At 40.7% G+C, this 27,566-nt stretch overlaps 2 protein-coding genes across 2 annotated transcripts; both read left to right on the forward strand.

Annotated features, from left to right (window-relative positions):
- Positions 1 to 292: 292 nt before the first annotated feature.
- Positions 293 to 15,397, forward strand: capn9 (calpain 9). Its single transcript, XM_079220062.1, has 20 exons — positions 293 to 680; positions 1,634 to 1,703; positions 1,795 to 1,913; positions 2,141 to 2,274; positions 3,458 to 3,626; positions 3,724 to 3,807; positions 3,938 to 4,023; positions 4,510 to 4,584; positions 5,023 to 5,183; positions 6,532 to 6,689; positions 7,659 to 7,867; positions 8,603 to 8,639; positions 8,737 to 8,817; positions 10,350 to 10,407; positions 11,421 to 11,485; positions 11,604 to 11,672; positions 12,546 to 12,624; positions 13,840 to 13,956; positions 14,875 to 14,933; positions 15,114 to 15,397. The coding sequence occupies exons 1-20, from the start codon at positions 471 to 473 to the stop codon at positions 15,138 to 15,140; spliced, it is 2,067 nt and encodes a 688-aa protein (XP_079076188.1). The 5' UTR covers positions 293 to 470; the 3' UTR covers positions 15,141 to 15,397.
- A 1,898-nt stretch (positions 15,398 to 17,295) lies between these two features.
- ltv1 (LTV1 ribosome biogenesis factor) lies at positions 17,296 to 27,204 on the forward strand. The gene is made up of 11 exons (XM_079220073.1): positions 17,296 to 17,436; positions 18,221 to 18,352; positions 18,448 to 18,672; positions 18,993 to 19,086; positions 19,996 to 20,128; positions 20,223 to 20,451; positions 21,539 to 21,666; positions 21,763 to 21,905; positions 23,176 to 23,228; positions 25,206 to 25,406; positions 26,515 to 27,204. Exons 1-11 carry the CDS (start codon positions 17,434 to 17,436, stop codon positions 26,623 to 26,625), a joined length of 1,452 nt encoding a protein of 483 aa, XP_079076199.1. The 5' UTR covers positions 17,296 to 17,433; the 3' UTR covers positions 26,626 to 27,204.
- Positions 27,205 to 27,566: the final 362 nt, after the last annotated feature.

The following is a 27,566-nucleotide window of genomic DNA, read 5'->3' on the forward strand; positions in this document are numbered from 1 at the left end:
TATAACTACTAATACACCATGGATCAGATGTATACAGTACAGACAGTAGTATAAATATAAATACATTAGAGGTGAAAAAGGAACGACAACACTTGTCGTCCTCACTCAGAGACGCTGATCTGAATGAGAACACCACTTTAGCTATTTAATTTATCAGTTTGCCAAACCGTCAGGAATGAATGATCACAGTATCCAGTCGGCCAAGCCCAGAGAGAGAGAGAGAGAGAGAGAGAGATAGAGAGAGATAAGAGACTACAGAGAGAGAGAGAGAGTCAGCTGGGGCGAGGTTCACGGCCACAGGGAGACAAACCAGTTTCTATCTGGAGGGTGTGTACCGCCCGCCCTATAGCGACCTGACTGCTCGTCCCTGCACCAGACACACACTCACACACACTCCATCACACACACACCTCCACACACACCACCTCTCCTTCGTCCTCCACTCCCTGAGCTTCTTCCTCCTGAAGAAGATGCCTCTCCAGTCCACCCTGTCGGGCCGGGGCTCCGGCTCCAGCAAGGCGGCCGTGGACACGCAGTCGGACGGGAAGACGTTCGACGAGCTCCGGCACGAGTGTCTGCTGCAGGGGGTCCTGTTCGAGGACCCGGACTTCCCCGCCGCCGACTCCTCGCTCTACTTCAGCCAGAGCGTCCCCGTCAACATTGAATGGAAGAGGCCAAAGGTATGTACAGGCACCGGCACGCACATCCAGTTCTCTGAGTCCGAAAAGGGTCCGTTTCTGAAATGTTGAATGAATGAAATGTTGTGGTTTCTCTGTGAGTTGAGCGTCTGATTAGATTTTATATGATGGGTCAACACATGCTTTAACACACTAGTACTTTTCTTAGTATGAAACCGGTCATATTTGCTGTGAAAAGGCTCATAAATAAGACTCTGGTTCAGGGGAAGCTGAAGTGCATTCAACCACGAGTACAAGAAAAAAGAAAGTACAATTTCTTCAATAAAGTTAAACTACAAAGTGCCGAAAAAGAAGTGTTTTTAGTTTGCGACGGAAGATAGTAGGTAGAGATTTACGCTGAATAAATGAACCCTGCCTGTGGCGGTTGAGCGAGTGAGTGTTGGCAGCATTGATCGGTAATTACTGATACTAAGGCTGTGAATAAATACAGTGCAAAGTTTATTTTATTATCCCGTCGTAGCTGCAAAACCAGTTTTGCAAGAAAACTGTGTAAACAGGGCCGAGGGCATGGGCAGACTTTATCCCCACACACCTCCACGCTATCTGCAGATAAATAAAACTCTGCAGCCGCGCAGAAGTGGAGCCCGGACGTTTGATTTGGTTGTTTTTTTGGATGTGTGGAAGCTTTTCTTGACTGTCCTCATCGTCTCTGTCGCTCCACTGTCACATTCTCCACTTCTTGACATAACCTGATCTGAGTAAACTGAGGTAAACTCACCAATCACGTTTGCTCCGGTGACTACATATTTCTCTCCTGGGCGTTGCTGCAGAGTAAATGCTTCAGCTGCCTTCGGCTGCCGTGTTTCGGTGAGGGGTTGATTAACATGCCTGGAATGTGAACACGCCTATCAAAGGCACCTGTGTCACCTCTCCAACGGTCATTTTTTTCCTTTCTTCAATAAAACCAACCTGTTTTTTTTCCGGTTTCTCTGCAGGAGATCTGCGAGAACCCAAAGTTCATCGTCGGCGACGCGAGCCGGACAGACATCTGCCAAGGACAGCTCGGTGGGTTCTCAAGATGTCTGTTTCCTGTCTGTATTCGTACGCACGTGTTTCCCCCTCACTTACCCATGATGCACCTGTCTCGTCACCACAGGGGACTGCTGGCTCCTGGCAGCCATCGCATCCTTGACCCTCAAACAAGAAGCCCTGGCCCGGGTCGTGCCCCACGACCAGGAGTTTGACCGCAGATACGCCGGCATCTTTCACTTCCAGGTAGACCGCCGGCTGATTGGCTGCAGGCTCGTGAGGCGGAGAAGGGATTATGGGATGTTTCATTTTCAGACATTTCAGTCTCTGTCAGGAGCAAGAAAACCGAAAAAAAAACGAACCGAACGGCAAATTCTTCCACATGTTGCGTCTTTGGGGAACTGAAACTAAACTCTCTGAATGTAATAATGAAATGTGCAGCAGACGATGAACAGCAGACTTCTGTCCCTCAGTTCTGGAACCACAACAAGTGGCTGGACGTGGTGGTGGACGACCGGCTGCCGACGGTGAGAGACAAACTCATCATGCTTCACTCCGCCTCCAACGACGAGTTCTGGAGCGCCCTGCTGGAGAAAGCCTACGCCAAGTAAAGACTTTAATATCACACCATAACTGTCATTTATTTCATCATATCTGCTTAAACGTTGTCTTAGCGCTTCATCATGTGTGTAATGGAATGAAAGGACCATTAAGATCAATAGGGTTCATCCTCTGGGGAGCACAAAAGCTGGCGAACATCAACCAGTCGGTTGATGTTCGCCAGCTTTTGTGCTCCCCAGAGGATGAATCCTATGTTGGTCGTTTCGTTGCTTTTGTATCTCGTAGTGTGAACACATGGTAATAAGAGCGTTTAAAGAGTGTTGAAAAGGATCATCCTCTGGGGAGCACGAACATACCCAACAAATGTCATGATGTTAGCGTTTTAGCCGTGCTAGCAGATGCTCGATTGGTCGCTTTGTTCCGGACAGAAATGCATCAACAGCAATCAGACGGATTAAAATGTACAGGAGTTCATGGTCTCCATGGATGTCCATGGACTTTGGTGACTTTGGTAATGTAGACTCTTAGTCTGTGTAGAAGCTTTTCTCGCTTTGCAGAGAGAATGTTCACATATTGAGCTATGATTTGGGTTAGAGAATGTTCACATATTGAGCTATGATTTGGGTTAGAGAATGTTCACATATTGAGCTATGATTTGGGTTAGAGAATGTTCACATATTGAGCTATGATTTGGGTTAGAGAATGTTCACATATTGAGTTATGATTTCGGTTAAAGAATGTTCACATATTGAGCTATGATTTGGGTTAGAGAATGTTCACATATTGTGTTATGATTTGGGTTTGAGAATGTTCACATATTGTGCTATGATTTGGGTTTGAGAATGTTCACATATTGTGCTATGATTTGGGTTTGAGAATGTTCACATATTGAGCTATGATTTGGGTTAGAGTTGGACCTTACAGCTGCATCATTTCAAAGAAATAATCATCCTGAAAGTGATTTTTTTATAGGCGGACCTGAAACCTTTTCATTTGTTTCTGTGTGTCATCTTCATTTACTCTCAACCAGTAACATATATACTGATATTTACACATCTGAACAAAATCTCACATGTGTACCTTTTATTATAACCCCAACATTATTCAAATAGCCCTAGTGGTTGCAGAGATACACCCTTTTTAGTTTGGGTATGACATTTTCGAGCAAAGGCCTAAAAACAGGTTGGTTTTCCATTGGTTAAGTCTTTCCCCCGTCTGGTTTTATTCAGATTGCACGGCAGCTACGAGTCCCTGAAGGGCGGCAGCACGATGGAGGCCATGGAGGATTTCACCGGCGGCGTCGGTGAGAATTACGAGACCAAGAACGCTCCAGACAACCTGTTCGCGATCATGAAGAAGGCGCTGGACCGAGGCTCCATGATGGGGTGCTCCATCGACGTAAAGACTTATGTTCACTTCCACCTGTCACGCTGTGCAAGAGGTTTAGTCAGTTCTTCAGCGTTAAACACCTCTCTGGGCATTTTCTTTTCTCCAGATCTCCAGCTCTGCAGAGTCTGAGGCCAAGACGACCACCGGCCTGGTGAAGGGCCACGCGTACTCCATCACAGGCCTGGAGGAGGTGAGGCTAGTTCCACATATTTATGACTGGAATCCATCGCAGCAATAGTGACGTTTAATTACTACTTCAGTTACTGCAAAGCAGAGCCAAACACGCAAACTCTCAAGAAACCAAGTTGTTTGATTTTCAGGTGACGGTCCGAGGTCAGAAGGTGCAGCTGATCCGGATCAGGAACCCATGGGGTCAGGTGGAGTGGAACGGCCCCTGGAGTGACGGGTGAGCATGAAGGGCAAAACCACTTCGTCCTAACTGTGGTCAGTTTGAAGCTGCTTGGTTAGTAGTGGACAGTGATAGTGGAGAGAGCCAATCGGAGCAGGGGAAGTGATGCTCAGTCTTTCAGTGGTCATTTTGCATCTCTTTGTCATCATTTAACAGAGATAAAAGAAACATTTTGAGTCGTAAAAATGAACTTTTATTAGTATTATAATACCAATAAGATAATTAGCGTTTTATTGCATAATGAAATAGTGAAATAACCGATCCTGGATCTTTTACCAAAACACAACCTCATCATATTTCTGTTTGTCCTTCATCACCAACATGAGTTTTCCTCGTTAAACTGAAGCCTTTACCTGTAAAATCTCAAACTTGCATGAATGAAAAACAAATAAAGTGTGTTGTTGTCCGTGGAAAGTGTTCTTCCCTCTCTGATCTCTGCACGTTAAGGTTGGAACAGGTTGTTTCGTCCTGTGTCTGTTTCAGGTCCAGAGAGTGGAATTATGTTGGCGAAGCGGAAAAAAATCGCATCCTGAAGAAATCAGACGACGGCGAATTCTGGTGAGTCCACGTCAGGACTAAAATAAATCTATTTAACTGTTTGCAACTTTGTCTTTACGCTATGTTTGTGCATTAAATATGTTGCACGTATGCAGCCATGTACTGAACAGAATAATCACTGTAAAAAAGGGTCAGAAATATAATGTACCCAAAGTTTTCATGCAAGAATCCACGTAGAAAGAATAATAGTCTCGTGCCATGAGCTTTACATTTTATCTTGATAACGGAATTTTAGCATTTTCTGCAGGAAATATCTTTTTCTATTGGGAACATTGACTCCGTCCAGACTCCCAAACTTAACTTCAGGAGAAAATGAACACATTCAAATCTGATTTATTCTGTTTTTCATTTCTCAACAAACTTCATAATCAAACTCTGTGGCAATGTGCGATGATGAGCTGTATTTTAAAATGGCATCCATTGTGTCTGTGACTCCAGGATGGAGTTCAGCGACTTCAAGAAGAACTACGACAAGGTGGAGATCTGCAACATGACCCCGGACGACCTGACCGACAACACGAAGCGCCACTGGGAAGTCAACATGTTCGAGGGCAACTGGATCCGCGGCTCCACCGCCGGCGGCTGCAGGAACTACATCGGTGAGACCATGACCTGTCAATCACACGAGGAGGAAGCCAAGAGGGATCACCCTCCACTGTACTGCAGAATAAACACATTTGGTTTACTGGCAACAGATTAGATGATAGAATTATTTCAATTTTTATTTTAATATTATTTTTTAATTGATTTGTTGTCTTTTTGTTTAAGAACCCATCCCCCCCCCCCTAGGGGGAAGACTGAGTGATTGTTGTATAAAACTTTAAATCATAGCTTGTTTTATGAAAAAAGCCCCAAACTGCTGTATTAGGATGTATTGAACACCATAAGTAATATAGAAGTGAAATATATGGTTTGGTACATGAGAAAATTTAAATATCACAGATGCGCACAGATGTGCCACAATGCAAATGTTGGAGTCCTCGCCTGAATGTTCTCTGTTCTAAACCCTTTCTAACTTTGTTCTGCTTCACTTTATCAAAGTCAAGCTTTGCAGAGAGAATGTTCACATATTGAGCTATGATTTGGGTTAGAGAATGTTCACATATTGAGCTATGATTTGGGTTAGAGAATGTTCACATATTGAGCTATGATTTGGGTTAGAGAATGTTCACACATTGAGCTATGATTTGGGTTAGAGAATGTTCACATATTGAGCTATGATTTGGGTTAGAGAATGTTCACATATTGAGTTATGATTTGGGTTAGAGAATGTTCACATATTGAGCTATGATTTGGGTTAGAGAATGTTCACATATTGTGTTATGATTTGGGTTAGAGAATGTTCACATATTGTGTTATGATTTGGGTTAGAGAATGTTCACATATTGTGTTATGATTTGGGTTAGAGAATGTTCACATATTGTGTTATGATTTGGGTTAGTGAATGTTCACATATTGAGCTATGATTTGGGTTAGAGAATGTTCACATATTGAGTTATGATTTGGGTTAGAGAATGTTCACATATTGAGTTATGATTTGGGTTAGAGAATGTTCACATATTGTTCTATGATTTGGGTTAGAGAATGTTCACATATTGAGCTATGATTTGGGTTAGAGTTGGACCTTACAGCTGCATCATTTCAAAGCAATAATCATCCTGAAAGTGATTTTTTTATAGGCGGACCTGAAAACTTTTCATTTTTTTCTGTGTGTCATCTTCATTTACTCTTAACCAGTAACATATAAACTGATATTTACACATCTGAACAAAATCTCACATGTGTACTTTTTATTATAACCCCAACATTATTCAAATAGCCCTAGTGGTTGCAGAGATACACCCTTTTTAGTTTGGGGATGACATTTTCGAGGAAAGGGCCTAAACACAGGTTGTTTTTTAAAGTGTTAAACTGCCATCTACATCTCTACATGTCTTCAACCTGCAGACACCTTTTGGACCAACCCGCAGTTCAAGCTGCAGCTGGAGGACGCGGACGACGACGACGACGTGTGCAGCGTGGTGATCGCTCTGATGCAGAAGAACAGACGGAAGCTGAGGAAGGAAGGCATGGACATGGAAACCATCGGCTTCGCCGTGTACGAGGTCAGGCGTCATGCTTGAAACCATTGGCGGGCCGTGCATTTTGTATCTAGGCCTTCTGTCTGATATCGCACACATAAATACGCGCATGACGGGATGCTGTTCGGAGTAACTGTACTTAAACTGAGAAATTTCAAAGATAAGACGTTCAAATCGGTTTGATCGAATACACTGTGAATACATTGATGTGGTTATTTTAACTGAAAATATACATATTTAAAGTGCACATTAAGTGAATGGGTATATCTATGTGCATATTAGTATAATTAACATTTTTTAAATATCGGCGAGCCTGTAAAAACAGTGAGGTTAATTTCTTATCATATATTTAATATTATTTTTCAGTTACGAAACACAGAAATGCTTCACATCTATTTTTACATTTCATTATAATTGTTTAATTAGTTAGTCAAGCTACATTTATATAGAAAGCGTAAAAAATGTCAAAAGTTATGACGTATACAATGTCATCATCAGCGTAGACAGACATTGCAGTTGGCAAATTATTATTGATTATTGATCACGTGAGAGTAAAAAGCATATTGAGAAATAAAAAGCAATATTGATCCGTGTCGACACCTTTATCAAAAGTTTAATTTAATTTAATTTGCATTAAATAATAATGCCATCACTTATTGAATTTTTTGTGTGCAATTGACAGATACTTTTAAAATAATGAATATTCTGATTTGTAGGCAACGTTGTCTGTGTTTCTATTGTAGAAGATTAATGATTCATGTCCTATAACGAGCTTCATTAATGCATGTGTCAACTGTCTGAACACAATTAGATCTACACAGCTTCTACATTAAAGATTGACCTTGTGGATTTAAATGTGTTTAAAGTTAAAACGTCATCATCATTGTGGTCCATTTAGTAGCTTCTTTAACCTTCTAACCTTCTAATATAAGTGTTTATACTATATAGATGTTTCGTCTTTTAGTGAGACCTAATCTCTCGTCTCGTCTTCAGGCTCCAGAGGAGGAAGACCAGCTGGGAAAAGACTTCTTCCGCTACAACGCGTCCAAAGCGCGCAGCAAGACCTACATCAACGTGCGGGAGATATCGGAGCGCTTCACTCTGGCTCCTGGGAAATACCTGCTGGTCCCCACCACCTTCCAGCCGCACCACGAGGCCGACTTCATCATCAGGGTCTTCTCCGAGAAGAAGACCGCCGCCATGTGAGTGAAGCAGGGGGGAGACTCGGGAAAGAAAAGTCAAAGCTATGTCAAACCTGGAGTATGGAAGCTCATTACCGGCAGTAAAAGAAAAGAATTATGAGATAGAAAGTCGAAATTATGAGATAAGAAAGTCAAATTTATGAGATAAGAAAGTCAAATTTATGAGATAGAAAGTCGAAATTATGACTTTCACCAGATTAAAAAAAAAAAAATAGCGCCACTGCACTTATTATCTCATAATTGTGACTCTTATCATAATTTCGACTTCATATCTCATAATTTTGACTTTCTATCTCATATTTTTGACTTTTTATATCATAATTTTAACTGTTATCTCATAATTTCGACTTTCTATCTCATAATTTTGACTTCATATCTCAAAATTTCGACTTTCTATCTCATAATTGTGACATTTCTTCTCATAATTTCGACTTTCTATCTCATAATTTCGCTCTTTTCTCATAACTTTTGTCTTTTCTTGACGGAAATGGGCTTTCATATTAAAAAAATTATTATAATTATTAAAATGTCAGGAAAAAAAGTGAGAAACTACAAGACCAGCACAGATTTATAAGAATATAGTGAAATCAAATCCTCCTCCAAATAGTTTAATATTTGGGGTTTAAAGGAGAGCTTCAGTTGCTTCCTAATCTCAGAAGCATTTCATTCTGAATAACATTTTAAAACATGAAAAGGTGAAAACCCTGAATCACAACTCGGGCTTCTGTTCCACAGCGAGATGGGCAGCAACGTGGACGCTGACCTCCCAGACGTGAGTATAGATCGCACCCGGCGCCGCCGATCAATAACCCGTCGAGTCGATCGATCGCCCTGTTTGAACTCGTCCTGATGACGCTTCTCTCCTGCAGCCGCCGCCGCCCTCCGCTCCAGAGGACGAGACGGACGAGGAGAAAGGCCTGAGGAGGCTGTTCGATCAGCTCGCCGGATCGGTGAGAGAACAGCAGGCGGGATCTCAGAGGTCACGTGATCTCAGAGGTCACGTGACCTGGGAGAAACAGATCCCACTGAATGTGAACCAGTGCACCCAGTGAAGCTTTAGTGATGAGGATTATCACAATGAAGAGAGGAAAGGCGTTTTATAAAGTCCCAGTCGACTTTCTTAACATATAAGAAAGTTATTAAGACCCTTTTTTTTTCACTGCAATCTTTCAGCTTTTTGGGCAACAAAACAAGTAATCTTCAAACACTTTTTATAAAATTGTATTTGCTTCTTTATAAGAAGAACTGTATTTTATTTTTACTTTGGTGTAGCAGATCTCTGACAAACAACATTTTGGAGTCGGGGCCCTTAATCACCAAGCCTCTCCTAGGGGGATTCTTGCTTTTTTAAGAGCTCACATCTTGTGTTCTTGGTCATAAGTCCCATGTATGAACCCCACACCTATTTTTATTTGTTTACCTCTAATGAACCAGCAAGGCCTTGCCTTACACAACATCATATAAGTACATTTGTTCATGTTTTTAAACATAATTCGACAATAAGCAGGAGCAAACCATAACCACAAGATGTCTCGAAAATGACTCTGAGAGCTCCCCAAGTTTTTCGTACCGTTAGCTTGATGCGACACGCGATACCGTTACACGGGTACCGTTAGCTTGATGCGACACGCGATGCCGTTACACGGGTACCGTTAGCTTGATGCTACACGTGATACCATTACACGGGTACCGTTAGCTTGGTGCTACACGTGATACCGTTGTATCACTAGCTTGATGCTACACGCAATACCATTACACGGGTACCGTTAGCTCGATGCGATACACGATCCCGTTACACGGGTACCGTTAGCTTGGTGCTACACGTGATACTGTTGTACCGTTAGCTTGATGCTACACGCAATACCGTTACACGGGTATCGTTAGCTTGATGCTACGCGCGATTAGCGCACCTTTCTAGATTTTGAGTGGCTAAAAGGCTTGTCAGTCTCATTTGGCTCCCAGAGGCTCGTACGATTAAAAGAAGGTGTTTTTGACATTCCGACCTTGTACGTTAAGTTATGATCCATAAGGAAAAACAATATGTACATTTGTTTTAGCCATATACACGTTAACTCACAAGGCTTACTGTATTATATCACTTTAAATTGTTCAAATAGCCCTTGTGGTTGAGGAGCTAGATGTGTATGACCACTTTTTCATTTTCAGAACAAAAGCTTGCTTTCTAAAAGGTAAAATTTGGGAATCGCAAAATTAGTCTTTAAAAACAAAAGTTGAATAAAAAACATTTTACACAGGCGTTAAAAATAGTTCACCTGCAGCAGCAAACAGCAGAAACTATCTGGTGAACATAGTGGAGCATTTAGCAGCTAAAGAGACGGATATGTCCCTCAGGAGAAGGTGGAGACAACAACAGAGCTAAAAGACAATCACTCTGTTGTTAGTAGTATTGCACAACAATGGGATTTGATTTGACCGTGTACCGAGGAGTTAAAGTTGTCTTTGCCCTCCGCTGTGTCTGCAGGACAAGGCCATCTCTGTCAGGGAGCTGCAGCAGATGCTGAACGGCGTCCTCAGCAGACGTGAGTCAAATGAAATGGGCTTTGACGGCTTTTTGTCAATTAGTCCCTTTACTTTACTTTCTTTCTGCTTTTTTGCTTTCTTGCTTGATTTGAGGCTTTATTCAAACTAGACATTGTTCCATTTTAAAGTTTCCCCTTCGAATGCAGCCCTTTGAGTCGTTAAGTAGAAGGCTCAGAAGAAGCTTGTTATCCTCAAATGGTTGGTCTAATATGTTAATGTTAAAATGATATGTGCAGAAATGATTTAATGCCAAAATAGTGAATTTGGCACCTTTAATCTTACTTTATGCACCTTGAATTTTACTTTATGTACCTTTATGCACCTTTAATTTTACTTTATGTACCTTTAGTCTTACTTTATGCACCTTTAATCTTACTTTATGCACCTTTAATCTTACTTTATGCACCTTTAATCTTACTTTAGGCACCTTGAATTTTACGTTATGTACCTTTAATCTTACGTTATGTACCTTTAATCTTGCTTTATGTACCTTTATCTTACTTTATGCACCTTTATCTTACTTTATGTACCTTTATCTTACTTTATGCACCTTTAATCTTACATTATGCACCTTTAATCTTACTTTATGTGCCTTTATCTTACTTTATGTACCTTTAATCTTACATTATGCACCTTTAATCTTACTTTATGTACCTTTAATCTTACTTTATGTACCTTTAATCTTACTTTATGTGCCTTTAATCTTACTTTATGCACCTTTAATCTTACTTTATGTACCTTTATCTTACTTTATGTACCTTTAATCTTACATTATGCACCTTTAATCTTACTTTATGTACCTTTAATCTTACTTAAGGCAGCTTTTATGTTTATTTATGCACCTTTAATCTTACTTTATGCACCTTGAATTTTACTTTAGGCACCTTAAGTCTTACTTTATGCACCTTTTATCTTACTTTCGGCAACTTTTATCTTACTTTCGGCAACTTTTATCTTACTTTATGCTCCTCCAATCTAACTGTTCCACTTCTTTTTTAAATCTGTTTTTCAGGAAAAGAGATCAAGTTTGACGGCCTGAGTCTGAGCACCTGCCACAGCATCATCAACCTGATGGACGTATCCTTCCACGTCACTGACTCACTCATTTCTAAACGCTTGAGACCACATAAGGAAACATTCATCCTGTTCATACCAAACTGTGTTTGCAAAGTGTTTCTCCTTCACGGTAAACCAGGGGGACAACACGGGGAAGCTGGAGTTCCAAGAGTTTAAGGTCTTCTGGGAAAAGATGAAGAAGTGGATCGTACGTGTTGATTTATGTTTAAAACCGTGAATCAGAGGAACTACTCAGATCATTTATGACAAGTAAAAATACCAAACGCACAAATAAAAAATGCTCTACAAGTTAAGCCGTATACAAGTAAAAGTCATATTTCAAGTTAGTACAAAAGTATTAGCATTAAAATATTAAAGTATCAAAACTAAAAGTACTCGTTATGCAGAATGTCACATTTTAGATTAATATTTACAGTATTATGTGACTGGATTATAATTATAATAACTACTTTATTGTTGAAATAAAAGGTGGAGCTTATTTTAATGTATTTATACTTTTTATATATATATATATATACATATATATATATATATATATATGTATATATATATATATATAAATATATATATATATATATATATATATATATATATATATATATATATATATATATATATATATATATATATATATATATATATATATTGCTTTATATACTGCTGGGTTATAATTTCATAATATATTACTTAATTGATATTTTGTATTCATTTTCTAAATCTGTGAAGTAACTAAAGCATGTTGTGAAGTAGAAGTATAAAGTAGCATAAAATGGAAATACTCAAGTAAAGTACAAGTACCTCATAATTATGCTTAAGTACAATACTTGAGTCACTGTACTCAGTTATTTCCCTTTATTGACTGCTGTGAATCAGCTGTGGTGGAGGGTTTTTCAGGGTTTTCCAGTGTTTTTCAGTGTTTTTCTGTGTTTTTTTGTGTTTTTCAGGGTTTTTCAGTGTTTTTCAGTGTTTTTTTTGTGTTTTTCAGTGTTTTTCAGTGTTTTTCAGTGTTTTTGGGGTCTTTTGTGCCTCAGCTGTTTTATCTGAGCTCCTGTTGTTGCAGATGCTCTTCTTGTCCTTCGACACCGACCGCTCAGGGAAGATGTCGTCCTACGAGCTTCGCATCGCTCTCAAAGCTGCAGGTGAGTCGACTGAATGCCGTTAAAAAAATTAGGATTCTCCAAAAAAAAACCCCACACGTACAGACTCCATCTTGATCTTTAATATTGCTGCCGAGCCGTGTGCGACCAGCTCTTCCTCGTCAAAAAGCGTTTAAATGACGCACAATTTGCATTTTATTTTGCGTGCAATGAAAACAAAGAAAACACACAAAAGGGTACAAAGTATAAAGGACGTGCAAAAAGCCCAAAATGCGTCATAATGAAACGCAGAAAAACATATGTAGCAAGAAAAAACCGTTGTCTTACACCCGCCGTAACCCTTGTTGAGCGGCGGCCATCTTGGAATGTTGTTTTCAAACCGCAACCAAACCATCCTGCTCGAACTATTAACCACTTCAGTTTTCAGACTACTTTAATATTTTCATTTAATTTGAAGTGGACATATCTTATGAGACTATTGTCATTTTTGTATATACATACATATATATATATATATATATATATATATATATATATATATATATATATATATATATATATATATAGATGTATTATGTATTGACACTACTTCAACATATTGCATACAATAGCATACAATTCACAATGCAATATATTACATTTGACAAATAAAAAGTAACTCAAGGTCCCCTTTCTGGCTTTTTCATGGTCATCCTCAGTGGATGGAGTTTCCTCATTTCTCATGGAGACTCTGACAGACTCTATATAGTTTCTCGTGCACGATGAAGACCATGAGACGCAGTTAAAAGCGCTGTGAAAACTCAGTAAGTGGGCGTTGAGTTACTTTTTTTTTTGAAGTGAAATGTAACTTTAATAAAGACAATACAATATATTGAACACTCAAAATAGCACTTTATAGAATATGCATATGTGATATTCTTTTACCATTTAAAAGAAACCATCTTTGCGTGCTCATTAAAATCATTTTAAAACGTGCTTTAAAATATATTTCATTACATCTTTCAGTGTCTATATATATACGTTTGTTTTACAGGATTTACTTGCGATCGCTAAGCAGTAAAAATGTCCTTTTATTATAATTTAAATGAATACTATTAAAATAGAGGTATTTGATCTAGAGGCAGTATTAGTTGAAGTAAAAGAGATAAAAGTAGTACACCGTATAGAGGTGGTGGAGCAGCAGAAAGCTCTGCAGCCGGTAAACATGATGGTCGTCTGTGTGAATAAAGTTGTGTTTGAATCTCTCTGCTCCTGAAGGCATGCAGCTGAACAACCAGCTGCTGCAGCTCATCGGCTTGAGGTTTGCAGACAGAAACTACGACATCGACTTCGACGACTACCTGACCTGCATCGTCCGCCTGGAGAACATGTTCAGTACGTTGAGACCTGAATGACCAGAGCGACATCACTGTGTTAGCGTTGGCTTCTTTAAGACATTTATACTTCTCTAAGAGTGTAATACATTGTTGAGATGAGGTCATCCTTTACTGGGGAGAGATGCAGCAGCACAAGGACAACAATAACTAGAGTAATAGTGAAGAGTACAACTATTTTAAGTTAATTAAATAAGACACAGTTGAACAATTAAACTCAAATGAACATTTCCAGTTTATACACAAAGTTTAAATAAAATCCTCCTTTCTGTCAACAATAACTAAACCAATAAGTAATGCCTCAAAATGATCCTTGTAACTTCTTACTGGTGTTTATGTATATTTATTTAATTTAAATTAATTTTATTTTATTCTCTACATTTAATTGAATACTCTAATAATTGAATACATTGTTAAAATAAAATAATCCTGGATAAATGTCCAGGTGTTGCAGCATATATAATAAATACTATATAATAAATAGTACAAAAAATAATGATTAATAAATAAAAACAGAGTAATTAAACTCAAATTGTAGAGTTCAGTACATTTAATAGAAAGAAAGTTTAAATAAAATCCTTCACTGTGTTCACAATAACTAAACCACTAATGAATGCATCAAAATGATTATTGGTGTTAGTTTGTGTTTATTTAAGACTGCATGTTGAATTAAATACGTATGTTTGATGAATTGTTAAGATAAAATAATCCTTTATTGGTTTCCTGAGGAGATATTCAGATGTTGCACAAGGACAATAAATAAATAAATAAATAGACGTATGTCAAATAAAAGCAGAATCTATGCTCATATTAACATGTTCAGTGTGAATGCCTTGAGAGAAGGCATTCACACTGAACATGTTCAGTTTAGTTCATGTGTACTAAATGTGACTGAACTCTTCCTCTTCCTCTTCCTCAGGAGCGTTCCAGGTGCTGGACAGCTCCCACAGAGGCCGCGTGAACATGAACATCATGCAGGTACTCACCCCGCCTCTAGGGGGCGCTTGTTTTACCAAAGCTGTCAGCCAGACGGTTGGAAGTGATCCTGTGAAAGTCTTTCTCATCACAAGTGTTCATTTATTGTTATTTTTCTCTCTCATACTCAACTGAATTATGATATGAACATGTTATTAATGATGTGTTCTGCTCCCCTCACAGTTCCTGATGCTGTCCATGAACGTCTGAGGGTGAAGAAGAACAAACCGTGTGCAGCGTGCTGAGCACATTATTATCATTCATGCCCTTAAACTCGCAGCATATATCTGTGTGTGTATGTGTGTTTTTGTTTTTGTTTTTGTTGTCTAAATAATGTGAGATACTTCCTGCGCTGAAGATGTTGGAACGTTGGGATCAATTGTTAAAATTTGCTGACTCGTGCTTTTGGAAAAGACATTGTTTTATTGTCTCTGCATGAATGGAAATAAACTTTGAATAAAACGGCAGATATCGGTTCATTTTAATGTGACTAAATAAACATAACTACAACAACTGAAACACATTAAACCTGACAGATGCAGGTGAAGTTAATTATTTAATATTTGCTTTTAAACCAACAAGAGTTGAGTTGATTCAGAGCGAAACTTCTCCAAAAGTTGAATGGATTATTCTTTTAATTTAATCAATCAAACATCATTTGCATGACAATAGTGGAAGAAGGGCTCAGATCGCTTAGTACTAAAGTAAAGAAATACTCTGACACAAGTAAAGGTCATGCATTCAAAGTTTTACTGAGTAAAAGTACAAAAGTACACGCAGCTAAATGTATTTAAAGTGCTAAAAGTACTCAAATACAGAATAATATATATGATATTACTGAATTCACTTTAATGTTGGAGCTGTAAAGGTGACTAAGTATGAGCACTTCATGTATAGTTTAATCTATAATAATACATAATAACATATTCATTCATTCATATTTTGTATTAATAATCTTAATCTGCAAAGTAATCAAATACAATACATGTAGTAGAGTAAAACACACAATATATTCCCAGAGTATAAATATAAATTAGCATTTAATGTAAAGTGATTGTACTTGAGTAAATGTACTTTATGTCCCTATAGCCGGATATAATAAATATATTGAACATGTAAATTAAAATAACCTCCATGAAGTGTTGCAGGTAGCAGAGCAGCTGGAGGTATTTCTATGAGATAAAAGAAAGAATGTTGAACAGCAGGAAACGTTTCCCAGCCACTGAGATCTGGAGAAACAGCCGAGAGAACTATTGATGTCGATGCGAAATACTTTTGTCTTTCTGCCCACGCAGCGGAGGCGTGGAGGGAATGGAGGCGTGGCTAAACACTGACGTCACAGACCGCTTTAGCAAAAGATCACGTCAAAGAATAAGAGTGGGGGATATTACTTATTTTTTATCGTCTACAAAAAAGACAAAAACCGACAATAAATGTATCTTTGTCACCACCAACACACACACTGTAGTAGTTTATTCCGACTCAATCAAAACTATCACATTAAATCTTAACATGAACCGGTTCATCAGAGGGAGCTGGCTGCTTCATTGTCAGTGGTGGAATGTAACTAAGTGTATTTATTTAGTGATGTGCTACACATGAACTAAACTACCCAACAGTTCACAAAGGAGTTGAAATGCAACACACACATTAATGCAACAGTAATATTTATCCAGAATAATCATATACATTAGTAAAACACTGACAGGAAACATTTGTGTCTAATGAGTATTGTTGCTTTATACTGATAATACTTCAAAAACAAAACACTTCAGTCACTTTTTGGTCCCTTTAACCACAGTATAAATACATTTTTAAATACTTGTTCATTATGTCTGTATATATAATATTGCTATTGTGGATTATGATTGTTTGTACTGTTTAACTGTTTACTTATATTTATTACTTACTTACTTGCCTGCAATTTCCCCACTGCGGGACTAATTCAGGATTATATAATTGTATCTTATTTTACACTCTTAAGTAAATTTCCTTGCAGTACTTTTACTCACAGTGGAGTATTTTCACAGTGCGTTATTAGCACTAGGAGCTGAATACTTCCTTCACCACAGGTGGCGGTAATGCGCCTACAAACTGGTTTTCCACCAACAGAATTTAAAGAGAGAAAGATTGTGGACGATACCAACTATACGTAACGAGGGAAATCCCGGTTTATAATGGCATGAATTACATTACTAATACAAACACTAGTTTACATTTTAGATTAATCATAAACCACAATAATAATATAAACTAATTCCGTGAGCTCTCAATATTAAATCACATTAATATAGTTTTTATCCCCCCCGGTGTTCCCGGAAATGGTTCTTCCCAGCGATGGTAGCGGCAGCATGGTGAAGGAGAAACCAGCGTGGATTAACAACAACAACTACAGTTTCTGGATTTAAACGGTTATTTGTTATTAACTGCCACCTGTCGTTTGAGGTTTGGCCATCTTTAAACCCGACTAGTCGAAGAGAAGCGGCAGACATTCATTTACAACATGGTAAACGGACTTATTTAACCTAAGCTAACCTTTATAGCTAACAGTGGCTAACTTCACTGATGTGCATGAAGAATAAACACATGAAAAACAACCTCGTTAACTAAATGTGCATTTGTATTGTTCGGTGGCTTTCTTTTCTATTATTCAACATGTGTATTGTCCATTCGGCTCGTGGTAGATGAAGACAAAGTAATTACTATAAGGTGGAAATCCAAAATACACACAGCTTAACAGTAACTATCTTGTTGGGGTTGCAAAAAGACATGTGACGTTATATCAGATCAGAAGTATAAAGTTAGGGAAGAGTAGGTGTGCATTGTTTGATTGTGTTAAACCTCCTTATAAATGTCAATGATTGTTGAACTCATAATCACATCGGTGCATATATTCTATAACCATAAAAATGCACTGATCTGTGATATAGATCTCTGATATGCTGCAGATCTCCAGCAGGTGTGTCTGCAACAACAACTGTCTATTCATGTGGTCAAATAGTAAAACACACTTCATTCAAACCTCAAAAACAAGTGGCGATGAATGCAGGCAGTCGTCTGGAAGTAGTCGTATAACGTTAATAAACTTCATATAGCAAGCTGTCCGTTGTGCTGAGGCGCCGCACAGCAACATGTGTACTGGACACGCGAGCAAGACAAGCTGTCTCCCACTCATGTACAGCGTAACCCTCCAACGAGCTCGTACACGTGCTGTCCAGTGAGATTGAGGGGGTCTGTTATGTTTATCATCCATCATCACCGCCTTTCACCGCTGCGTTTGTCTCTTCCAGCCTCATCGAAAGAAGAAGTCGTTCATCGAAAAGAAGAAGGCCGTGACCTTTCACCTCGTCCACAGGAGTCAGAGGGACCCGCTGGCTGCCGATGAGAAAGCTCCCCAGCACGTCCTCCTGGCTGCTCCCAAGGTAGTTTTTAAAAATAAATGTCATGCTACTTTTATGCAGAATAAATATGCAGAACGTGTTTGAGCTGTTCAGCGTTTCTCCGTCTCGTGTCTCAGGGGGACACGGAGAAGCGGCGCGAGGAGCAGAGGGAGTTCGGCGTTTTCTTCGACGACGACTACGACTACCTGCAGCACCTGAAGGAGGGCGTCGCCACAAACGAGCTGGTGGCGTCCGCGCCGGCACACGGCGCCGGGCGAGCGGTGCACGCCGACGGGCGAGCGGTTCATCCCCGCGACGAAGACGAGGATGACGAGGAGGAGGAGGGCGGCAAAGCCGGTCCTGTAAGTCGACTCGTTGTTTTGGGAAAATCCTGGAGGAGTTATGGAGTTTAAAAATGGCTTTTGAGGAATTTAGAAAAGCTCTAGCGTTTCACATTCAGATGCCAGGTTTGTAGTTTTTGTGAACTTCCGTTATTTTGTTGGAAAGCAGTTTTGCTACGAGCGAAGTGGACCTCAAAATAATGCAATTTAACGCTTTCTTAAAGAGCTTTTTCTAAATGCAGCGCATCAGACGTGAGCCACACTCCAGCCCTGGAAGTCCATCGTACACATTCACATAAAAGCTCAACAAACAAAAAGATTACTTCCTGTTTCGTCTGAAGGTACAGCCCACCGTCATCAACCTGCCGTCCTCGTTGTTCGCCTCAGAGTTTGAAGAGGAGGTGGGACTCCTGAACAAAGCTGCTCCTATCTCAGGTAAACTCCATCGGCTTGAAATGGCATTAAAAGGAAAGCTTTCCCAAATAAATGACCCTGCAGCCCGTGAGCGTCTGCTGTCTATCGCGCTGTCAATCAAACTGATATTGTTTTAAAAAAAAAAAAGGGTTGTTAGTCCCAAAAACACTAGAAAATAAGGTCCATGTTGAAAAATACAAACGTCTCCCTTTAAATACTTAATGGGCGTTATCGCCCTCTGCTGGTGTTCAGAGGGAACTGCAACAACACTGATCTTCCAGACGTAGAAACGTAGTAAAAGTGATAAATTATCTGCTTAAGAATTTAGGGAACAAGCTCTTCTTTAATTTCTGTATATCTAGAAATACTTAAAGTATTGTTTATACAGGATTTATAGCAATACGTGTAGTAATTAGTTTGGTTCAAGAGATTATTTTAGATCCTGATGTCACTCTTTCCTGATTCAGGGAAGATTTTAATCTACAAATTACAGCCGCCACCTCTTAGTTGTTAAATCGCCTATTTGATCGTTTTGGTCTCAATCGAGTGATTTCTTTAGTCGATTAGGCGTTTTATTTCTTTTTCATGCTGAATGATTTATTTCCATACTTGTAACTATTTGTCTGGTACACACAAGATTCAACATTAGTGCTTTTGTGTGATTATTTGTTGAGATCTTTCAATCTTGAAATGACTTTCAATCAAATGAATTAAAGAGCAGAGATCATGTACTTCTGAGGCTAAAACACTGATATTTTGATGTATTTGAAGTTAAACTGTTTTTTCTTTTCATCTCTATTACCCTTTCTCGACTTTTCTGCATTTCCTTTCATGAAAATACAAATAACTCGGCTCAATTCTTGTGATTTAAATCCGGACGTCCTCGCAGCTTCATGGCGGCGTTTCACCGGTTTGTGCGTCTCCCTTCAGGCCCGCGGCTCGACATGGACCCCGACATCGTGGCGGCTCTGGACGAAGACTTCGACTTCGACGACCCCGACAACCTCCTGGACGACGACTTCATCGTCAAGGCGAACACGGCGAGTGGAGCAGCGGGCGCCAAGTAAGAAACCAAACATATATACGTCTTTTATTTCTTTAAACCTGCTTTTTAAAAAGGGGTTAAAGTGAACTGATGTCCTGTGTGTGTGTGGCAGAGGTGACTGCGACGAAGATGACGATGACGATGACGACGAGTGGGAGGACACGGACGAGGAGCGGGACTTCGGCTCTGATGGCGGGCTTTCGGGCGACGCAGACGCCCGCGCTCGAGAGTTCCTGTTCATGGACGAGGAGACGAGGAGCCGCTTCACCGAGTACTCCATGACGTCGTCGGTGATGAGGAGGAACGAGCAGCTCACCCTGCTGGACGACCGCTTCGAAAAGGTGAACGTCACAAGCACATTTACTCAGGATACTTGTTCTTTAGTCGAGTATTTCTACTTTATGCAACTTTATACTTCTCACTTCACTACATTTGTCTGACGGCTTTAGTTAGTTTTCCGATACCTGTTCACGAAATAAGTAGCCTGTTTTTATATATACTCCTGTGTGTATTATGTACCGTAAAAGTCGGGTTATAAGCCGCTCCTACCTCCGGTCAGTGTCCCGCTGTAGCAAGCTAGGAGCAGTGCTAGCTAGCGCTGCTGCTAGCTCCCCGCTGCTGCTAGCTCCCCGCTGCTGCTGCTACTGCTGCTAGCTCCCCGCTGCTGCTGCTCCTGTCCGCGTCCCCTCTGCCCAAGTCGGGTGTCGAGCCGGGGCTGGTCCCACCCTTTGGTGGTTGTCGGGGAGCTAGCGGAAGTTAGCGGAAGTTAGCGCGGAACTAGCATGCGCGCCAGCTAGCTACAGCGGGGTGCAAATGGGGACACTGACCGAAAGCGGTAGCGGCGTATAACCCGACTTTTACGGTACCTGATAACAGTACTCTGTATTAATATTAATACCGTAGTAACTTACTTTATACATTTTTTATTTATTACATTATTCATTTTAAAATGACCAGAACAGCTTAAAGTGAAATCAAAGAGGAAATAATATAAATATTTCCATAGATACACATTTTTTTTGACCACATTGCTCTCGGTGGTAAAGTGTGACGTAAAAACTAAATCTTCAAATTATAGAGACCTTGAAGTTGTTTCAAGTTATTATGAATTTTGGTGACGCAATTTGTGTTTCACGATATATGAACTAAAATATTTACCATACTGGATTATATGATTAAGATAATATTTAAATACAAAAAAAAATATATATATATATATTTATAGTTCTCTGAGGTGCAAAATCAACCTTACAGATGAAATATTAAACAGTTAAGTTCGTATTTGTGTGACACGTCTCATGCTCCAGCATCTCAAAGTGCTTTTGCATGATGATAATATAATAAAACCCGGAGACTAAACGACAAACTTCCACAACGTTCTTCTCCGTCTCCGTTCTGGTCTTTTGATGCGACTCCGCCTCCTTTCAGTTCTACGAACAGTTCGACGACGACGAGATCGGCGCTCTGGACAACGCGGAGCTGGAGGGCTTCATCCAGCCGGACAGCGCGCGGCTGGAGGAAGTCATCAAAGACTACTTCGTCCAGAAAGGGAAAGAGTGAGCGCCGCTTTTTTATTATTGATTCAGTCTTTCATTGTGATGAGGAGGTTGTGTGTTTTTAAAGCATTAAAACGCGTCTTGTGTGCGGTTTAGATACTTGAGGCCCGATGACTTGGGTCCAAAGGAACTTCCTGCCGTGAAGGAGGAAGATGAAGACGACGACGATGAGGACGAGGAGATGGAGAGAATCGTTATCAAGGGTCCGGAAGAGAAGTGGGACTGTGAAACCATCGTCAGTGAGTTTAAGTTCCTTTTTTACTTCCACTTCTTTCGTCAGCAGAAGAAACACGAAGCGGGAAATTCTCTTTAAAGACTTTTCTTGGTTCATCAGAATCAGAACCATTTATTGTCACGTAAGTTTACACATGCAAGGAAATTGTCCCGGTGCAAAACATTTAACGATAAACATGAAACCGAGTGCAATAAAAAGGGAGCGTGGATATCTACAAATGGGTGTGTTGAATATTTACAGTTGGATCTACAGAGAATAACAATTAAAATCCAACATAAGTAATTTAATGATGGCTCAGTTTTAATTTTACCTTTTATTTCTATTAGTTTGAAGGCAAAGTTGATGCAGCGAGACGCACAGGTTCCCTTCTGCTCCCAGTGATTGTGCTAAGCTAAGCTAAGCTAAGCACAGCACATCCGAGCTACCGGACAAAAGACTAAACTAAGATCTCGGTCGGTCCTCGACCAAACAAATTCTTGGTCGACTGACGTTAAAACGGTTTTATCCACTAATTTAATCAACAGAGTTGCACAGAAGTTCTCGTGTTGTTTCAGAGATGTGTTCACATGTTTCTTAACAAGCCATTCAGCATGAAAAACACTAGTCTTCTAAAGAATTAGTCATTAACAGTCAACAAAAAGGGGCCCATCTTACTAAGGTCAAACTTCAATGGTCGTCTGACTCTGGGAGACAGAAAAGAAGCATCTGTCCTAAAATATAGGTCACCAATAGTTTAACTGGACCCCTTTGAATTTTAATTAAATACCCTCTAAAATGTCAGAGTATTCCATTTTTGCAACGGCTAATGTGACGTAAAAGACCGCCGTCTGAGAACTGCAGATCTTTTTAAAGGACGCTCCTTCAGAGACGATCCCAGAACCGTGAAAGAGCCTCAACGCGTCGTCTTCTTTAATGCGTCAGGATCAAACACCGTAGTTCAGCTTCATTGAGACGCTCATCTGTTGGCTTCAAGGGTTTTCATTGGAGCCGAAGGTTAAAGTTCACGTCAGTGTATTTGGTCAATGGTTGACTTCTGCAGCAGTGAAACCCGAAACATGAAATACCATGAATGCTCTTGAGTGGAGTGAAATATAATGATTGTCTTCAGCTACTCGGGTTTTACACATTTGATTTGTATATTAGTTTTTTGGGGAGGGGGTGGAGGAACGAGTCAACAAATAAAATAAAAACTTGAATCTTTCAGGTCGGAGCGACTTAAAGCAGGTCGTGTGTTGCTCTGTCTTTGACTGCATGGTGTTTGTTTCTCTCTCCAGGTACATATTCCAACATATACAACAGACCCAAAATCATTCAAGAACCACAAAAGGTATGAAAATACTTTCTCTTGTGATCTTTGTTTACCGTTATGAGGCAGACTGGACCTTCTCTTGAGTTAAAGGATGTGACGTCGTCCACAGAGAGGCGCAGAACTAACAACAATGTAATGTACATTTAAAAAGAAAAGTTTGCAGGTCAAAAACTACAACACACTAAGACACACGTGTGTGTACACACTTAAAGACACACGCACACACACACACACTAAAAGACACGCACACACACTAAAAGATACACACACACGCACTAAAAAGACATGCACGCACTAAAAGATACACACACACTAAAAGATACACACACACTAAAAGATACACACACACTAAAAAGACATACACGCACTAAAAGACACACACACACACTAAAAGACACACGCACACTAAAAAGACATGCACGCACACACACACGCACTAAAAGACAGACACGCACACACTAAAAGACAGACACACACACACACACACTAAAAGACGCACACACACACTAAAAGACAGACACACACGCAGACACATGCACTAAAAGGCGCATACACACTCTAAAGAGACACATGCACTAAAAGACACACACGCACTAAGATACACTCACGCATTAAAAAGACACACATGCACTAAAAGACACGCAGACACAGGCACTAAAAGACACATGCACTAAAAGACACATGCACTAAAAAGCAGACACACGCACTAAAAGACACACACAAGCATTAAAAAGACACACACGCATTAAAAACACACACGCAGACACACACACACACTAAAAACACACACGCAGACACATGCACTAAAAGGCACATACACACTAAGACACACACGCATTAAAAAGACACACACACTAAAAGACACACACTAAAAGACACACACGCATTAAAAAGACACACATGCACTAAAAAGCAGACACACACACTCGCATTAAGACACACACGCAGACACACGCACTAAAAGACGCACACACACACACTAAAAGACAGACACACACGCAGACACATGCACTTAAAGGCGCATACACACTCTAAAAAGACACATGCACTAAAAGACACACACGCACTAAGACACACTCACGCATTAAAAAGACACACATGCACTAAAAGACACGCAGACACAGGCACTAAAAGATAAACACACTAAAAGACACACACACTAAAAGACACATGCACTAAAAAGCAGACACACGCACTAAAAGACACACAAGCATTAAAAAGACACACACGCAGACACACACACAGACACACACACACACTAAAAACACACACACGCAGACACATGCACTAAAAGGCGCATACACACTAAGACACACACGCATTAAAAAGACACACGCATTAAAAAGACACACACACACTAAAAGACACACACGCATTAAAAAGACACACATGCACTAAAAAGCAGACACACACACACTCGCATTAAGACACACAGGCAGACACACGCACTAAAAGACGCACACTAAAAGACACACACACACACACACACTAAAAGACACACACACACACACTAAAAGACACACACACGCAGACACACACTAAAAGACACACACGCAGACAAAAAGACACACATGCAGACACACGCACTAAAAGACACACACCAAGACACACACATACTAAAAGACACACATGCACACACACGCACTAAAAGACACACACCTCTGCTCGACGTTACTTCACACAGCAAGTAGTGTTGGTTTACTGGCTAACCGTGTGGCCGACCCCCGCTCTGTGTCTTCCTCCGTCCTCGTAGGCGATGAGGAGCGTCTTTACTTGTTTACCCGCTCTGTGTCTTCCTCCGTCCTCGTAGGCGATGAGGAGCGTCTTTACTTGTTTACTTGTTTACCCGCTCTGTGTCTTCCTCCGTCCTCGTAGGCGATGAGGAGCGTCTTTACTTGTTTACTTGTTTACCCGCTCTGTGTCTTCCTCCGTCCTCGTAGGCGATGAGGAGCGTCTTTACTTGTTTACCCGCTCTGTGTCTTCCTCCGTCCTCAGGCGAAGCCGATCCGGGTGTCCCAGAAGACGGGCATCCCTCTGGACGTCCTCCCGGCCAAAGGCCTCACCGCCAAGCAGGTGGAGCGCATGACGATGATCAACGACTCGGACCTGCCGCGCGTCTCCACGCAGCCCCGCGACAAGGAGGAGAGCAAGGAGGCGAGGAAGGAGAGGAAACAAGCCATCAAGGGAGAACGCAAGGTGAGGAAGAGGAGTCACTCCTCCTGGGATCCTTCTCACGGCTAACAGTCTGACAGCAGGCGTCTCTGAAAAGACTTAAAACTAATAATTCATTGAGGTATTTTGTGCGTCAAAGCTTTATATCTCTTCTCCCTCCATGTCCAAAAACTATTAAACAGGCGGCAACCTCCAGTTCTAAAAACTGAAGCCAATTCTCTCTCCTGCCCACCAGGGGGCGACTCTTCTGGTTGTATAGAAGTCTATGCTTCATGTGTTAAAGCTGCATTCTCTCTCCTGCCCACCAGGGGGCGACTCCTCTGGTTGTATAGAAGTCTATGCTTCATGTGTTAAAGCTGCATTCTCTCTCCTGCCCACCAGGGGGCGACTCCTCTGGTTGTATAGAAGTCTATGCTTCATGTGTTAAAGCTGCATTCTCTCTCCTGCCCACCAGGGGGCGACTCCTCTGGTTGTATAGAAGTCTATGCTTCATGTGTTAAAGCTGCATTCTCTCTCCTGCCCACCAGGGGGCGACTCCTCTGGTTGTATAGAAGTCTATGCTTCATGTGTTAAAGCTGCATTCTCTCTCCTGCCCACCAGGGGGCGACTCCTCTGGTTGTATAGAAGTCTATATAAATGACTCTACTTCTCTTGATGTATTCCCTCAGTAAACATGAGTTTATGTCTCAATCTCTAGTTTCAAGTTTTCTTCAATACAGCATGATGTTCATTTAGTAAATTATGGTCATTTAGAGTCAAACAGACCATAAAGCAGGGGACGATTTAGGGGCGGGGCTACAAGGTGATTGACAGCTCGCCGTGTACGGTGTCTCTAGGGCTCGATGCAAAACCTCAAGGCTTCAAAACATCCGTCCACGAACATGTGTGTCGTCACAGCGACTATGTCCAGTCTGTTCAGCAGCAACCCACAGAAATCTAGATTAACGAGTCTTATCCTGAAGCAAAATAGTCAGAGTGTTAATGACACCAGAGGCCGGTCAGTCGAGCTGCATTCAAATGTAGGGCGTCGCCAGCATTGCAGCTAATCTATTCACGATAAAAAAAAGGCCGGCCAGGGAGGAGAGTCATGAAAGTATTTGTGTTTAAACTCTGTCCTCTGTGTGTCGACCAGGAGCGGCGAGTGGAGAAGAAAGCCAACAAGATGGCGTTCAAGGAAGAGAAAGTCCGACAGGAGAAGCAGATGGTGAACCTGAGAACGAACGTTCAAGGCATGAAGCTTTAGGCCCACACAGACTGGATCGCTTGGTTTGTTGAAGTCATCGGCAGAACCAGAGTTCCCTCAGAATCTCCTGAAGTTCCTTTGAAATAAATAAAAAGTGAACTTCTTGAAACCGGAGTTGTTCCGAGACCAGAATCAAGAGACACCGACATTGTAAACAACAAATCTGTGGAGTCGACGCTAACGTAGATGTTTTCTTTCTAATACTTAAAATAAGTATCGGGGCGACTGTAAAGTACGACGTTATCGTGATGAGTTCAAAAGTAGCCCTTTGTAATCGTTTATTTTTGGGTTGAAATTCAGTTGTTCGAAGTTGTTTTCACAGCAATATAAATCATTTAGATATTAGAGAGGGATTATAGGATATGTTTGAATTAGTTTTAAGCAGCTTATAATACCCCATTTAATCAAAGCAAATACACACATTAAATAAATAAACATACAGAGACACACTGGTGTCACTCGGACATCTGAAGTACCGTAAAAGTCGGGTTACAAGCCGCTTCTACCTTCGGTGGGTGTCCCCGCTGTAGCGCGCTGCTAGCGCTGCTGCTAGCGCTGCTGCTAGCGCTGCTGCTAGCTCCCCACTAGCAACCAAGAGCTAGCGGAAGCACTAGCTGGCTACAGCGGGGAGCTAACGGGGACAACCACCGAAGAAAGTAGCGGCTTGTAACCCGACTTTTACGGAAATAAAGAAACGGTATCGGAACATCTCCAGTAGCACTGATGAAAACGGGAGAATTGAAAACAAGTTGGTTGTGAGCGTCTCGTTGTTCTGGTTCTGGTCCAGAAGCTTGACACCGCTCATGTCTGTTAGCAGCACGGCTCCTCTGAAGATCACTGAACAGATATTTATTATAAGTGAAGACGACAAACAGTCAAGCTAACGGGGTTTCTGCCTCAGCTTCTTAATAACCTGTTAATAACTGAGCTTTATAGACGCT

Source organism: Taurulus bubalis, assembly GCF_910589615.1.
Source record: "Taurulus bubalis genome assembly, chromosome: 6".
In the NCBI taxonomy this organism is placed as follows: domain Eukaryota; kingdom Metazoa; phylum Chordata; class Actinopteri; order Perciformes; family Cottidae; genus Taurulus; species Taurulus bubalis.

What these genes read in the sequence shown, in the direction of transcription:
- ltv1 (XM_079220073.1), top strand. An exon ending in CAAAGCTGCTCCTATCTCAG is followed by an intron (nt 19,087 to 19,995) that starts GTAAACTCCATC and finishes GTCTCCCTTCAG; the next exon opens with GCCCGCGGCTCGACATGGAC. An exon ending in TGGACGACCGCTTCGAAAAG is followed by an intron (nt 20,452 to 21,538) that starts GTGAACGTCACA and finishes GCCTCCTTTCAG; the next exon opens with TTCTACGAACAGTTCGACGA.
- capn9 (XM_079220062.1), top strand. Translation starts at nt 471, where the DNA reads ATGCCTCTCCAGTCCACCCTGTCGGGCCGGGGCTCCGGCTCCAGCAAG. An exon ending in GAGAAGAAGACCGCCGCCAT is followed by an intron (nt 7,868 to 8,602) that starts GTGAGTGAAGCA and finishes TCTGTTCCACAG; the next exon opens with CGAGATGGGCAGCAACGTGG. An exon ending in TCGATCAGCTCGCCGGATCG is followed by an intron (nt 8,818 to 10,349) that starts GTGAGAGAACAG and finishes CTGTGTCTGCAG; the next exon opens with GACAAGGCCATCTCTGTCAG.